At 43.0% G+C, this 13,126-nt stretch overlaps 1 protein-coding gene, 1 long non-coding RNA gene and 1 other non-coding gene across 3 annotated transcripts in view; 1 reads left to right on the top strand and 2 right to left on the bottom strand.

Moving 5' to 3' along the window:
- Positions 1 to 8,548: 8,548 nt before the first annotated feature.
- On the bottom strand, positions 8,549 to 12,340 carry RPL39 (ribosomal protein L39). The gene is made up of 3 exons (XM_036304550.1): positions 12,201 to 12,340; positions 10,614 to 10,717; positions 8,549 to 8,800 (listed from the first exon to the last, which is right to left on the bottom strand). Exons 1-3 carry the CDS (start codon positions 12,201 to 12,203, stop codon positions 8,752 to 8,754), a joined length of 156 nt encoding a protein of 51 aa, XP_036160443.1. The 5' UTR covers positions 12,204 to 12,340; the 3' UTR covers positions 8,549 to 8,751.
- Positions 9,295 to 9,426, bottom strand: LOC118654852. Its single transcript, XR_004967110.1, has one exon. It is a non-coding gene; the product is annotated as a small nucleolar RNA SNORA69 (small nucleolar RNA).
- Position 12,341: 1 nt separating the features above from the next.
- The window catches only part of LOC118653782, a 38,063-nt gene continuing 37,278 nt past the window's right edge, over positions 12,342 to 13,126 (top strand). Inside the window, exon 1 of the long non-coding RNA XR_004966884.1 lies at positions 12,342 to 12,423. This is a non-coding gene — a long non-coding RNA (uncharacterized LOC118653782). The remainder of the gene's footprint in view (positions 12,424 to 13,126) is intronic.

Below are 13,126 nucleotides of genomic sequence, written 5' to 3'. Positions count from 1 at the left end.
GTTTCTCTCTCATCGATGTTTCTAACTTTCTATCTCTCTCCCTTCTTCTCTGAAAAAAAAATCAATAAAATATATTAAAAAAAATAGTCATGGAGATGTAAAGTACATCATAGGGAATATAGTCAACAATATTGTAATAATGTATGGGGCCAGGTGGGTACTATAACTATATATGGTGTCAGGTGAGTATTACATTTATTGGGGGGGAATCACTTTGTAAGTTATATAAATGTGTAACCACTATGCTGTACATCTGAAACTAACATAATATTGAATGTGAACTGTAATTGAAAAATTAAAAACAAATTAAAGATTTTTTAAAATTGATTTTTAGAGAGGGAGAGAAAGAAACATCGATGTGAGAGTGTAACATCTATTGGCTGCCTCCTGCATACCCCCTACCAGGGATCAAGTGCCAGAAGCCAATTCCAGCATGTCATAATTGCAAGAGTTTCATCAAAAGGTTGATGGAACTTGGGGACTCAACAAGGGCTGAGTCACATGTGTTGTCACCTGTTGGGAATGGCTGAAGGCATTTCCCCAAATCTTAAAAGGGATGACTGCTTGCTGCCAGACAGCTCAGGGCATCTTAATCTACATGTTATTGCCTCTTACTGGCCAAACACCTGGACAGCCGCAGGCTAATTTTCCCCAGACAATGGACTCTGTATATGAAACCCTACCCCTCTGAAGTGTAGATCTCTGCCTTGCCTCAGGACAATTTGTGTTAATAAAAAGCATGGGGTCCTGAGATGTGGAGATCTTAGTTCCTTTTAGCTAAGCTCTGACCTCCAAATGCCTTTAAAAATTATGCTTCGTCTCAGGACTCTTTAAGTTACACACAGCCTTTCTCCAGATTGCTGAACCCTTCTAGATCCTGGAACAAGAACCCCGGCAATCAAGCCCACAACCCGGGTATGTGCCCTAACTGGGAATTGAACCAACAACCTTCTTGTACATGGGACAATGCCCAACCAACAGAGCCACACGGGCCAGGGCAAAAACGTTAAATATTTTTTTAAAAAGAAAATGCATATGTAATCAATTTAATCCTTGGGTGTTTGATTGGCTATTTTGGTTTTTTTTAAGTAAACATTTTGTTTTAGATTTACAGAAAGGTTGCATGAATATTACAGAGTTGCTATATACCCTGTACTGTTTCTCCTATGGTTACTTTCTTTTTTTCAATGTTTTCAATCACAACCTCTACCCTGTGTTATTTGGAACTCAATTACAAGGGCTCCCTCCAGAAGGAGCAGCTTCAGATAAGACTCAGGGGAGTTCCTGAATCTCTGGAGCATTTGATTGTAGCTTGGATGCCTGTCTTTGCAGTCCAAACCCAAGAATTTGTTTTTAGCTCAAAAGGGTATGTCTTTTTCAAATCCCACAGCTCACAGGCCTGTCTAATTTGTTTCAGGATTCTCTCTTGTTTATTTGACATGTTATCTTTCCCATGTCTTGGTATTCCTGGAAGCTTCTGAAAATACCCACAGAAAAGCAAACTTAAACAAAAACCAGCAGAATGGCCTGCAGAAAGCACTGGGTGAACACTAGTAAAAGGAAGAGATAAAGGTCCAGAGACATAAGGTATTTCTTGAGGCAACACCAGGATTAGCACACAGGTCTGGTTTCCAGCTCAGAGCTCCACTGGAGTAAATGCTCTTGGGGATGCCTGTTCAGCCCACATGCCTGGGTTGCAGGCTTGATTCCACACTGCTCTCTCTGGAGACCACCCAGCCCACCCACAGAGCAGTCATGATTATACAGGACCCTGCCCCCTCAGCCACAGGTTGACTGGGCCATTCAGGCTCACCCTCTCATGATAATGCTATTGGGATTCAATTATTCCCACCCATTCCCAGGGGCCAGCTAACCTGAGACAGAGAGGAGGCCATGTTTGGCCTTGTGCTAGAGGAGACGAGGCTGGTCTGCCAAATGGGACAAGAGTAACGCAGACATGCAGAAAGAAGCTATAAGAAAGGTCCTAAGGGGGAGAGCAGCCTGCCTGGCTTCTCAATGGCTTCAAAGCCCTAGTTTTGGCCTTTTGAAGCCTCGCTGCCCCCTTCCTTGGGTTCCACGAGACATCTATGAAGGCTTGTATTAGATTCCTCTTTTGCTTTAAAAAAAAAACACACAAAGATGCCGAAACCGGTTTGGCTCAGTGGACAGAGCGTCGGCCTGCGGACTGAAAGGTCCCAGGTTCGATTCCGGTCAAGGGCATGTACCTGGGTTGCGGGCACATCCCCGGTGGGGGATGTGCAGGAGGCGGCTGGTCGATGTTTCTCTCTCATCGATGTTTCTGACTCTCTATCTCTCTCCCTTCCTCTCTGTAAAAAATCAATAAAATATATTAAAAAAAAAACACACAAAGAAACAAAACGCAATTGGCTGGCCAGCATGGCTCAGTATCAAACTATGAACCAGGAGGTCTCTGTTCGATTACTGGTCAGGGCACATGCCTGGGTTGCAGGCTTGATTCCCAGTGTGGGGCGTTCAGGAGGCAGTCGATCAATGATTCTCATCATTGATTTTTCTATCTCTCTCTCCCTCTCTGAAATAATATATATGTATATGTATATATAGAGAGAGCGCACGCAACATATATGAATGGCTCTATTCTAACACCGAAAGTTAATTTTCCTGTTCTTTAAAAAATGTTTTTCAGATTATAAATATACTCATTGTAGAAATTTTAGCTTTCTTTTATTTTTTTTTATTTTTTATTTTTTCAAAATATATTTTATTGATTTTTTACAGAGAGGAAGGGAGAGATATAGAGAGTTAGAAACATCGATGAGAGAGAAACATCGATCAGCCGCCTCCTGCACATCCCCCACTGGGGAAGTGGCCGCAACCCAGGTACATGCCCCTGACCGGAATCGAACCCGGGACCCCTCAGTCCGCAGGCCGACGCTCTATCCGCTGAGCCAAACCGGCCTTGGCTAGCTTTCTTTTAATTACACACTCTTTAAAAAGTTTAAAGACAAGATACCATTTCACTTATATATACATAACCAATAAAAGCATTTTTGTTGTATCTATACAGCCTAAGAAATACAAAAATGAAACCTAAATCACCTGTAATGAGATGCATACATGTTTGACAAACGATATGTACAAAGATGTTCACAGCAACACTAGTGATAAAAGCCCCAAACTGGAAACTATATAAATACCTATCAACAGGAAAATAAATTGTGGTGTATGCACACACTAGAACACTATGCAGCAATGAAACCGATGCAAACTACACACAGTAACTTGGGTCAATATGTGATTATAGTGAGCAAAAGAAGACAAAAGTGCAGTTTAGTTCATTTATAGAAAATGTAAAAACAGGCAAGAGTAATCTATGCTGTTAGATGTTAGGATAGTGGTTACACTTGGGGTAATAGTGACTGGAAAGGGGACCCAAGGAGGGGCTTCTGGGATACTGATCATGGTCTGTCTCCTGATCTGGGTTGTAGCGATGCAATTGGATTCACCCTGTGAAAATGTATCACGCTATACACTTATAAGTGCACTTTTTGTATGCATGTTATAATTAAAAAAAAAAAAAACTTTAAAAAAATAGCTTATAATTCCAGTATTGATAGCAGTGAGGTTTTTCATTAAAGAATGTTAACTTTTTTAACTTTCCCTTTTTATTTGCTTCTAGAAAATGACTCTGGCCAGGCCTATGTTGCTGGTGTTTTTCTCACTTCCTTAACTACTACTTTATTGATAATGGATATTTTTCCCATTGCTTTTTAAAGAGTGTGTAAGGAGGGAGAGAAACATTGACGTGAAGAGACATCGATTGGTTGCACCCTCCCAACTAGGGCTGGGGATTGAACCTGCAACCCAGGTACACACCCTTGACCAGGAATCAAACCCAAGTCTAACTACTTAACTTACACCGGCCAGGGCCCCTCACTGCTACTATTAAATGCAACTGACTATATGAAACATCTGAATTATCAGCCCTTCTGGAATCAATTATTCAAATTGATCAAGAGAAGTTTCACTTAGGGTCAGGCTGAGAGCCGCATCCAGTCCTACTTGCTGCTCCTGCCAGTCCCCATCAACAGCCTTGGACAAGCAGCCTGTCAGTGAGCACCATTTCCGTCTAACTTCTCCCATGACGAACTGCCCCTCCCCACTATCTTTGGTCGCTGTGTCTTCCTTCTGCTTTATCCAGCATATAGCACATGTCTGCAGGGGAGGGATCCACACCAACCTTCATCCGGCTCACTCCCCATTCCTCTTCTTTTCCTAGCCAGACACTGAATCAAGTGCTTTAGTGCATTATTACATTTCATGGTCATAGGCCTCTGAGGAAGGTCCCACTGGCCTCATGCTGCAGGTGACACTGAGGCTTACAACTGGTCAATAGTGAAGATTTGACTCTGCCAACTCTTGACCACTCTGGTGCTGCCTGCTTCTCAGTAAGCCATCAAGGAATCACCACAGGGGTGACTGCATTATCTTACAAAAGCTGACATCTTATACTGCACTTCTTGTGGGTAAATATAAATCCACTTCTCCCTTCAGGAAGCACAGACCTAGTTCTCCAGATGAGGAAACTAGTACTAGCAATTGTACAACCTAGTGAGAGGCCACTGGAACCAGAACCTGTGTCCAACCCCCAGGCTCAAAAGAAACCCCTTATACACAGCCAACACTGGTGCCCAAGTTCCTTTCTCTTTCAATTCTAATCTTACCTATTCAAGGTTTGTAGAGAAAGCCAGTGTTCTGGTAGGAGTAGAGTACAGATAGGGCTGGTCCCACACCCATGTGTGGCAATTAAAGTCAGGAATATATCCGCTTTAGAGGTCCCCCTGAGGAGCAAGGGGTCCCCAGCCACACGCCAGGAGCCCAGCCCAAAGTTCCAATGCTGGGAAAAGAAGTCTCTGTAACTTCTGGTTGTGAACACCAGCGGGGATTTTGGCTGCGTGAGATAGAGGGCTGCTGGAGTCACAGGCATTCCTCTTAAATGGCCCATACACACTGACTAACTAGGGACTCACTTTCGTTGAGCTGTAGCAGAGGCCACTGTTCCTTTGCTGAACCCTCCCCCACACAACCAACAGGTTGGCACCACATCGGAGTCTCCATCAACCTGGCTAACAGGACCTAACTGATGGAAAACTTCCCTAACCTGGTGAAAGAAATAGACATACAAGTCCAGAAAGTGGAGAGTTCCAAACAAGATGAACCCAAAGAACCTTATACCAAGACATGTCATAATTTGCAAAGATTAAAGACAAAGAAAATCTTAATTTCCTAGGCAAGAAAAAGCTAGAGTTCATCACCACTAAACCAGTATTATAAGAAATGTTAAAGTCCTGGCCAGTGTGGTTCAGTTGGTTGGGTGTCATCCCGTTCACAAGGTTGCAGATTCAATTTCTGATAGGGGACATGCCTGGGTTGGGAGCATGCAGGAGACAGCCTACCAATGTTCCCACTCTCGTCCCCTCTAAAAATCAATTTAAAAAGGTTAAAGGGTCTTCTTTAAGAAAATAAAGACCAAAAGTACAAATCAAGGCCCTGGCCAAGCACCCCAATTGGTTAGAGCAGTGGTCGGCAAACTGCGGCTTGCAAGCCACATGCGGCTCTTTGGCCCCTTGAGTGCGGGTGCGCACGTACAGTGCGATTGAAACTTCGTGGCAGAAGTCAATTTTCGACCTCAGCAAACGTACCTCAATCAGATCGAGGGTGTTTTTAGCAAAGGCCAGCTTAGGAGTACCCTAATTAAGTTAATAACAATGTACCTACCTGTATAGTTTGAGTTTAAAAAATTTGGCTCTCAAAAGAAATTTCAATCGTACTGTTGATATTTGGCTCTGTTGACTAATGAGTTTGCAGACCACTGGGTTAGAGCATCATCCCAATAACGCCAAGGTTGTGGGTTCAACACCCCCAATCAGGGCACATACCAGAATCTGTCACTTCCTCTCAAAAAATCAATTGATTAAAAAAAAGCTATTATATAATATATAAATCAATTGGCAATAAATACACACCAACAATTACTTTAAATACAAATGGATTAAATGCTCCAATCAAAAGACATAGGGTGGCTAAATGGATAAGAAAACAAGACCCTTAAACATACTGTCTACAAGACACTCACTTCAGATCCAAAGACAGAGTGAAAGTAGAATGAAAAGATTATCTCATGAAAATGGAAAGAAAAAAGTTGGGATAGCAATACTTATACCAGACAAAATAGACTTTAATTAAGGCTGTAATAAGACACAAAGAATTCCACTTCTGGGTATTTACCTGAAGAAACCCACAACAGTAATTTGAAAAGATATATACAACCATATGTTCATTGTTGCCTTTATAATAGCCAAGACATGGAAGCAACCTAAGTGCTCATCAATAGACAAATGGAAAAAGTGGTGCCTACATACAGTGGAATGACTCAGTCATAAAAAAGAATGCAATCTTGCCATCTGCAACATGGATGGACCCAGAGTGTATTGTGCTGAGTGGAATAAGCCAGAGAAAGTCAAATGGCATGATTTTAAGTGTCGAATCTAAAAAACTAATGACCAAAACATACACTCAGGAAACATTTTAATGGTTGCCAGATGGGATGGGAGGTTGGGTGAAGAAATTAAGTATAAATTGGTAGATACAAAATAGTCATGGGGAGGCCCTAACCAGTTTACTCAGTGGATAGAGCATCGGCCCTTGGACTGAAGGGTCTCAGGTTTGATTCTGGTCAAGGGCATGTACCTTGGTTGCGGGATTGATTCCTAGTAGGGGGTGTGCAGGAGACAGCTGATCGATTCTCACTCATTGATGTTTCTAACTCTCTCTCTCCCTTCCTCTCTGTAAAATGTTAAAACCAAAAAGACAAAATATTCATGGGGGACCCTGGGCAGGCAGGTCAGTTGGTTAGAGCATTGTCCTAATACACCAAGGTTGTGGGTTTGTTCCCTAGTGAGGGTACATACAAAAACCAACCAATGAATGCATAAATTAAGTGGAACAAATCAATGTTTCCCTAATAAAATAAACCTTTAAAAAAGTCATGGGATTGTAAAGTGCAGCATAAGGGATGTTCTAATAACTATGTAGTGTCAGAGGGGACTAGATTAAGGTGATCACTTGGTAAATTATATAAATATGTAATCACTATGTTGTACACCTGAAACTAATATATTGTATATATCAACTGTAACTGAAAAATAAAAAAAATAACTCTTTAATAGGATAAATTTGAGTAAAGAATTGCTTCAAAATTTTGTCCTATTAAAAAATAATACATTATTTTTTTTAAAAAATCATTAAAGTTTTTAATATTAGTGCTATTTTACATTTTTGCAGATCTCTTTAATATTTGCCTTAACAGTAGACAACTAAATTCTCTTATTTAATCTTGCAGTCTGTTGTGATGTCATGTAGCCTCAAAACTGCTGAGATACATCATTATATACTGTTTAAAAGTCAAGTTCAAGCCAAAACCAGTTTGGCTCAGTGGATGGAGCAACGGCTTGCGGACTGAAAGGTCCCAGGTTCGATTCCGGTCAAGGGCATGTACCTGGGTTGCGGGCACATCCCCAGTGGGAGATGTGCAGGAGGCAGCTGATCAATGTTTCTCTCTCATTGATGTTTCTAACTCTCTATCTCTCTCCCTTCCTCTCTGTAAAAAATCAATAAAATATATTAAAAAAAAAGGTCAAGTTCAAATTAAGAGAAACCACATGCCAGTAATTTAAACAAGAAAAACAAAAAGAACTCTAAGGTGTGATGGGATAGTATCTGCTGAAATTAGCTGCTACCTCTGGACCTGAAGGAAGTGAATGAGCCCTTCTTCCAGCTGAGATTCAGACCCGAAGAACCCCCCTTTCCCTCGCTGCAGTTCCACCCTAATTCCAAAGCTATGAGGACACTTGCTACTTCCCACCTTCTCCAGACATTTGACATGGCCCACATAATGGCCTATTATTAGCCATTTGCATATTATTAGACAAATCCAACTGATTAATCCCAAGTGCTTAGAATAGTGCACAGCACATAAATATCCAATAAATTTTATTTCTTTAGTGTCAAAATATTTTTTTTCAACCATTTAAAATTGCAGAAATCTAGTTCATAAGCCATACAAAATCAGGCAGCAGACCAGTTTGTCAACCTCTGGTTCAGATGATTCCTACTTGTCTTGAGGAAGAGCATATAAAGATGCAGTTCATTTTAAAAAGGATGTGCTACCCTCAGGCACGAGGATAAAAAAATATGCTCTCCTCGTAACAGAAAGTATAAAAGCCACTAGCCACATGGAGCTATTTAATTACAATAAAAATTTAGCTGTGTACAGGCTCTCGGTTGGAGTGTCGTCCCATGCACCAAAAGGTTGCGAGTTCAATTCCCCATCAGGGCGTGTACAGGAAGCAACTGATTGATGTTTCTCCTTAAAATCAATAAAAACATATTCCTGGGTGAGGATTAATAACAAAAATTTAAAAATCCATTTCTTATTCACATAAGCCATACTGAAGTACTTAGTAGCCAGAGAACACTTGTGTCATCCAATACAAACCAGAATACAACAGCAGTTTAAAAGAGCTCACATTTATTACTGAATCAACCTTCTATTTCAGGAGGAAAAAAATCAACAGAGCAAAATCACAAGTTCATTAATCTTCCAATTAAAATGCCCCAACTGTCCAGACAGTAGCATCTTTTCAATCATTTAAGGGTGTAGGCAACCTGGATACAGCATAAATATGTGAGTCATCTCTCATGTGTGATTTCTCATAGGCCCAGTTTGGTTCTTCTCCAATGTCTCCTCTTCGAGTTGTACCTACACAGAAGGAAATTCCAAGTTACAAAAACAGTTTGACCTCAATTTAGCTGCTCTCATTCACCACAAACTTTGCCTTTTCATGTACCACAATATCCTTGAAAGGTAAAGGGTCCAGGCTTTTCTTTCCGTTCACAAGTTTGGAGCTCTTTTTGGAGAGTAAAAAATGATTTGCTAGATGTTTAAGAACTAGTCAAATCAAATTTTTACCTCTCAAAATGATTCCAGGGTATGAAGACACTGGTTCTTATGTGGTACTGAAGCAGTGGGGAAGCTCTCCCTTCCCCAAGTGTACGCTCACCCAACTTTGATTCAACTGACCTGAGGTAGACTTAGAGACATGTATATTTTGAAATACATCAAAAACAGTCATTCCTACACAATGGGTCACACACACACACACACACAGTTCCTGCATAATTTTTACAATATATCAACACTCTCTCTCACTTTAATAGTAAAAAAAGTGATTTGCAGAGCTAAAGCCATCTCTGAACTGTCCATGTAAGCCTGTCATGATTTTACCCTCATAAAGGCAAAATCAAAATGACCAACACAAGATTTTCTTTCAGCAGGATAATGGCAGTACTTCCACAAAATGAAGCACTGTAATTGCAACCTGCTTTCAATACACTAAGTCTGAAGACAGCTGAGTCGATAGAAAAATAATTCTACTGTGCCAATTCTCTGGACCAAAAGTGTGCAATGATAAATATAAAATACTTCCCCAGCTCTAGGAGTTCACAGAGCAAGACGCTAATATTGATAACCGCAGGCACCAAGCTTCACATACATTTCTTCAATCCTTACAACCCAAAAGCAGGTCCCACCACCATTAGAGAAACTGATGTTCATGTAGCTATGTCAAAAAAAGGGGGGGGGGGGTGCTTTACTATGAATGCCTGATGTTCTCAACAGAAATCCATCAAACTTGTAGAAGGGCTGAGCTGCCAAACAAACCACTTCACCAAGTGCCTCAATGCTCTTTTCTCAGTACTGTATGATGGCAACGCCATGTGCTTTAAATTCTAGTTGCACCTGTAACAATGAGATATCCCCCATACACATTAATATGCATAAATAATAAAGACTACCGTTTATTACCCAATATACCAAAAGCAGCAAAGTGGTGGCATGTAAGGCTATAGAGGGTGGCGATTTTCACATGGTGCTGTTAAACACACCGCGCTGTCATTGGCAGTGAGCCTTTGGGTAAATCTCATTGATTTTTCTTCCCCTTCCAGACCTATCTCCAAAAACAAAACAAACAAACACAACAAACAAATAAAAAAACACCTATCTCAAGGTCCACTGGGTCTCCAAAAAGCAGTGGGGTTGAAAGGCATGCAGGAGTTTTATGGCCTGTTTTGCCAGGAATTGGCCTAGATGACCTGGGATTGGAAGTACTTTGTAATAATTCTAATAATGTCTATTCTTCCAAAGCCACCAATTCAACTACTTCTGCAGTGGAGGACAATATTCCAATCTTTAAAAAAAAAAAAAAAAAAGATAAACACTTCAAAGATGGATTAGGGAAGCATCATGGTCTTCCCTGCTGGGCTGTGCAATGACATAGCCTCCAATATTATGTTCTGGTCCAGTATGAAGACAACCAGGAAATTAACAAATATTGGAGGAGTGTCTACTAAGCCCAGCTGTGGGCTGGGTCATGTCCAGAAATCCAGGGGAAGTACATTAAAAAATTTCAGAGTGGTGGCACAGAATAAATTGGATTGCATACAACTTTTAATTACTTATGACCCCAAAGCAATCTTAAATTAAAAACAAAAACATAGGAGGGTAGTGTCCTTACCTGATTTTATTACCAGTTTTCATCCGAATCCATTGGGGAATGGGCCGATTCTGCTTTTGTTTCTTGGCCAGGAACCTCTTGATCCTGAAAGTCTTGTGGGAAGACTGGGAAGGATATGCAATCAACTTAGAAATATCAGAACTTGCTCAAAATATTCAAAGTCAAGAACTTCCTCAATCCAACAAACATCTAAATGCTCAATATATACCAAAAGCAACCCCCTAAACTCCAAAACCATCATGCCCTTTGTTTCGTTTCTCGTAACTTCTCTGCAGGCAGGGACCTTAATTCCCATTGTTAAAAAGTCAGGAGGTATGTAACCTGCCCCCAAAGGAAGCATATTAATGTGCAAAGATGGGAGTCAAACCCTGATCCTTTCTGTTGAGTCTAGGGCACCCCAAGTCTTCTGGAGGAGGACCACATCAGGGACGGTGAGAGCTGAGGAACTAGGTTTTCAGGAAAGAACACAGCTTTTAGTAAACTAAATGTGTAACTTGCAAGTCTGTCTCAGTACCCTTCTTTGTAAAACAGGAGTATCCCCTCATTCAAGGCTCATTACAAGAGTAAGGAGGATTTACACAACGTTCCCCACATTCAGTAGATCTACTGTAACCCGCTGATCATTTTGATATTAATTCTAACTCTACTTAAAAATGCAACTTTTCCAAGGATGATTATCCCCACTTCCCTTTGCAGCTTTTGGCTTTCATGAAGTACTCGGGTCACCTAACCCCAACCGATGTCCCGGACCCGCCCCGTTTGCAGGACACCCTGGAGGAATAGCATGAACGCTCCTCTAAAGTCTGGCGCTTGTGGCCCAACACACCTTTGCATATTAGGGGCCATTTTAAAAAAGGCAAAGACTACACCCATCTCCCAGTTCTCAGTAGTTGTAAATTAAATTTTCCGTCAACCATTAAAACTATAAAACACCAAATACGGATCTTCTCCATACCCAGAAGCCTATGCTCAATTTAAACTTCTCAGGGAACCGTCACAGGAAAAACCCAGTGACTGTCCGCAGTGGGCATCTTACGAAGAATGCCCAAATGGCAGAGGTTCGTATCACAGCGTCCTTGCTCCAGGAGCTTCCATAGGGTAAAGCTCAAGTCCCTGGAATGACTAAAAAACTCCTGGAAGCTCAAAATGTGGTAGGCTCCTGGCCGCCAACTTAAAAAACTTTACGAAAACCAGCAGCCCCATTCTATTCTCGATGCCAGGTCCGTGTCGTAGGCAGCCAGCAGTTGGGCCACGATTGCCGCGTCCCCCCTCCCCCCACAACTTCTCTGCCCCAGAATCAGTTCGCTCGGGCGACGGGAAGCGGAACCCGCTCGAGGCGGCGGCCTGGCGCACAGGGCACCCCAGTCAGACCTCGCAGCGCCAGGCAGCCCGCCCCTCCCCAAGGGCTAGATTGCTTACTAGTTTCCCGCCAGGCCCGCCGACTGGAGCAGGGCCCAAACTCGGCCTTCCCTGCAAAAGGCCTCGAAAAGGCCCCCGCATCTCGGCGCAGCCCGCGGCGCACGCCAACTCGCGGGATCTGAGAACTCGGGGAGCCTCCCCCACGCGGATGGTAAAGGATGGACTTACCATGGTGAGGCAGAGGCGAACGCGCGCACCTCGATGGCGGAGAAAGAGAGAGAAGGAAGCGGAAGGACGTATTTAGTGGCACTGACGGGGTGGGGCTATGGGGACTGAGGCGGTGCAGTCACCACCCCCTCCGGGCGGGCCCTCCCCTCGCGCGCTCCCAGGGAGCTGTGGGAACGCGGGCTCGGCCCTGGGAAATGCAGTTCGCTTTGCGCGTCTTCTGTAGGTGGGTTCCTTGGAGTCCTTCAGTGTGCCGGGGCACCTGTTTCGTGGGTGAGGATGGCAGCGATCATAAACATCTAAGCAGAAGCGCTGGGAGGCCGAGGGAGCGGGGTGGGTGGGTCTAACTCCTAGGACTGGGGGAGGGACGGCAAGTCTGAGCGCCAAGGGTTTGCGCCTGCGCCTGGGCTGGGAACGCCTTTGCTGAATTGTTTGAAGTGCAGTAGACCCTGGGACTATACGGTTTTAAACTGTGTGCGTTCACTTACCCTCTGGATCCCGGGTTTCACATCCGCGGACTCAACCAAAACAGTATTTTCCACCCGCGGTTTGGAATCCTATGGTGCAGATGTGGAGAGCCAACCTTATGCATTGGTCTAGGACTGTATGCATTGTTCTACGCCATTTTATATAAGAGACTTTTATCTGTGGATTTTGGTATGGGGGCAGGGGTCCTGGAACCAATCCCCTGGTGGATACCAAAGGGGAACTGCCTTTTGGAGATTCAAAATTTATGCGTGGATTTTTGACTGCGTGGGGGTTGGCCTAACACCCCCCCCCCCCCGTTATTGAGGGTCAACTATAGTGGTCACCTGGCTGGGTGGTGGTGGAAAAAGCAGAACAGCTGGGCAGGGGCTGGACCAGGTGTGCCCTGTAAGCCTACAGACTGCCATAGAGCTGTCTGAGCAAGAGGTTGTCAATCAAGGTTT

The sequence above is a fragment of the Myotis myotis genome, unplaced genomic scaffold (genome assembly GCF_014108235.1).
Source record: "Myotis myotis isolate mMyoMyo1 unplaced genomic scaffold, mMyoMyo1.p scaffold_m19_p_4, whole genome shotgun sequence".
NCBI lineage: Eukaryota > Metazoa > Chordata > Mammalia > Chiroptera > Vespertilionidae > Myotis > Myotis myotis.
This window is presented reverse-complemented; position numbering and strand designations above follow the sequence as displayed.

Excerpts from the sequence above, each read along its gene's own strand:
- RPL39 (XM_036304550.1), bottom strand. Across the intron at positions 8,801-10,613 it reads AAAACTGGTAATAAAATCAG|GTACAACTCGAAGAGGAGAC; the intron begins GTAAGGACACTA and ends CCTTCTGTGTAG.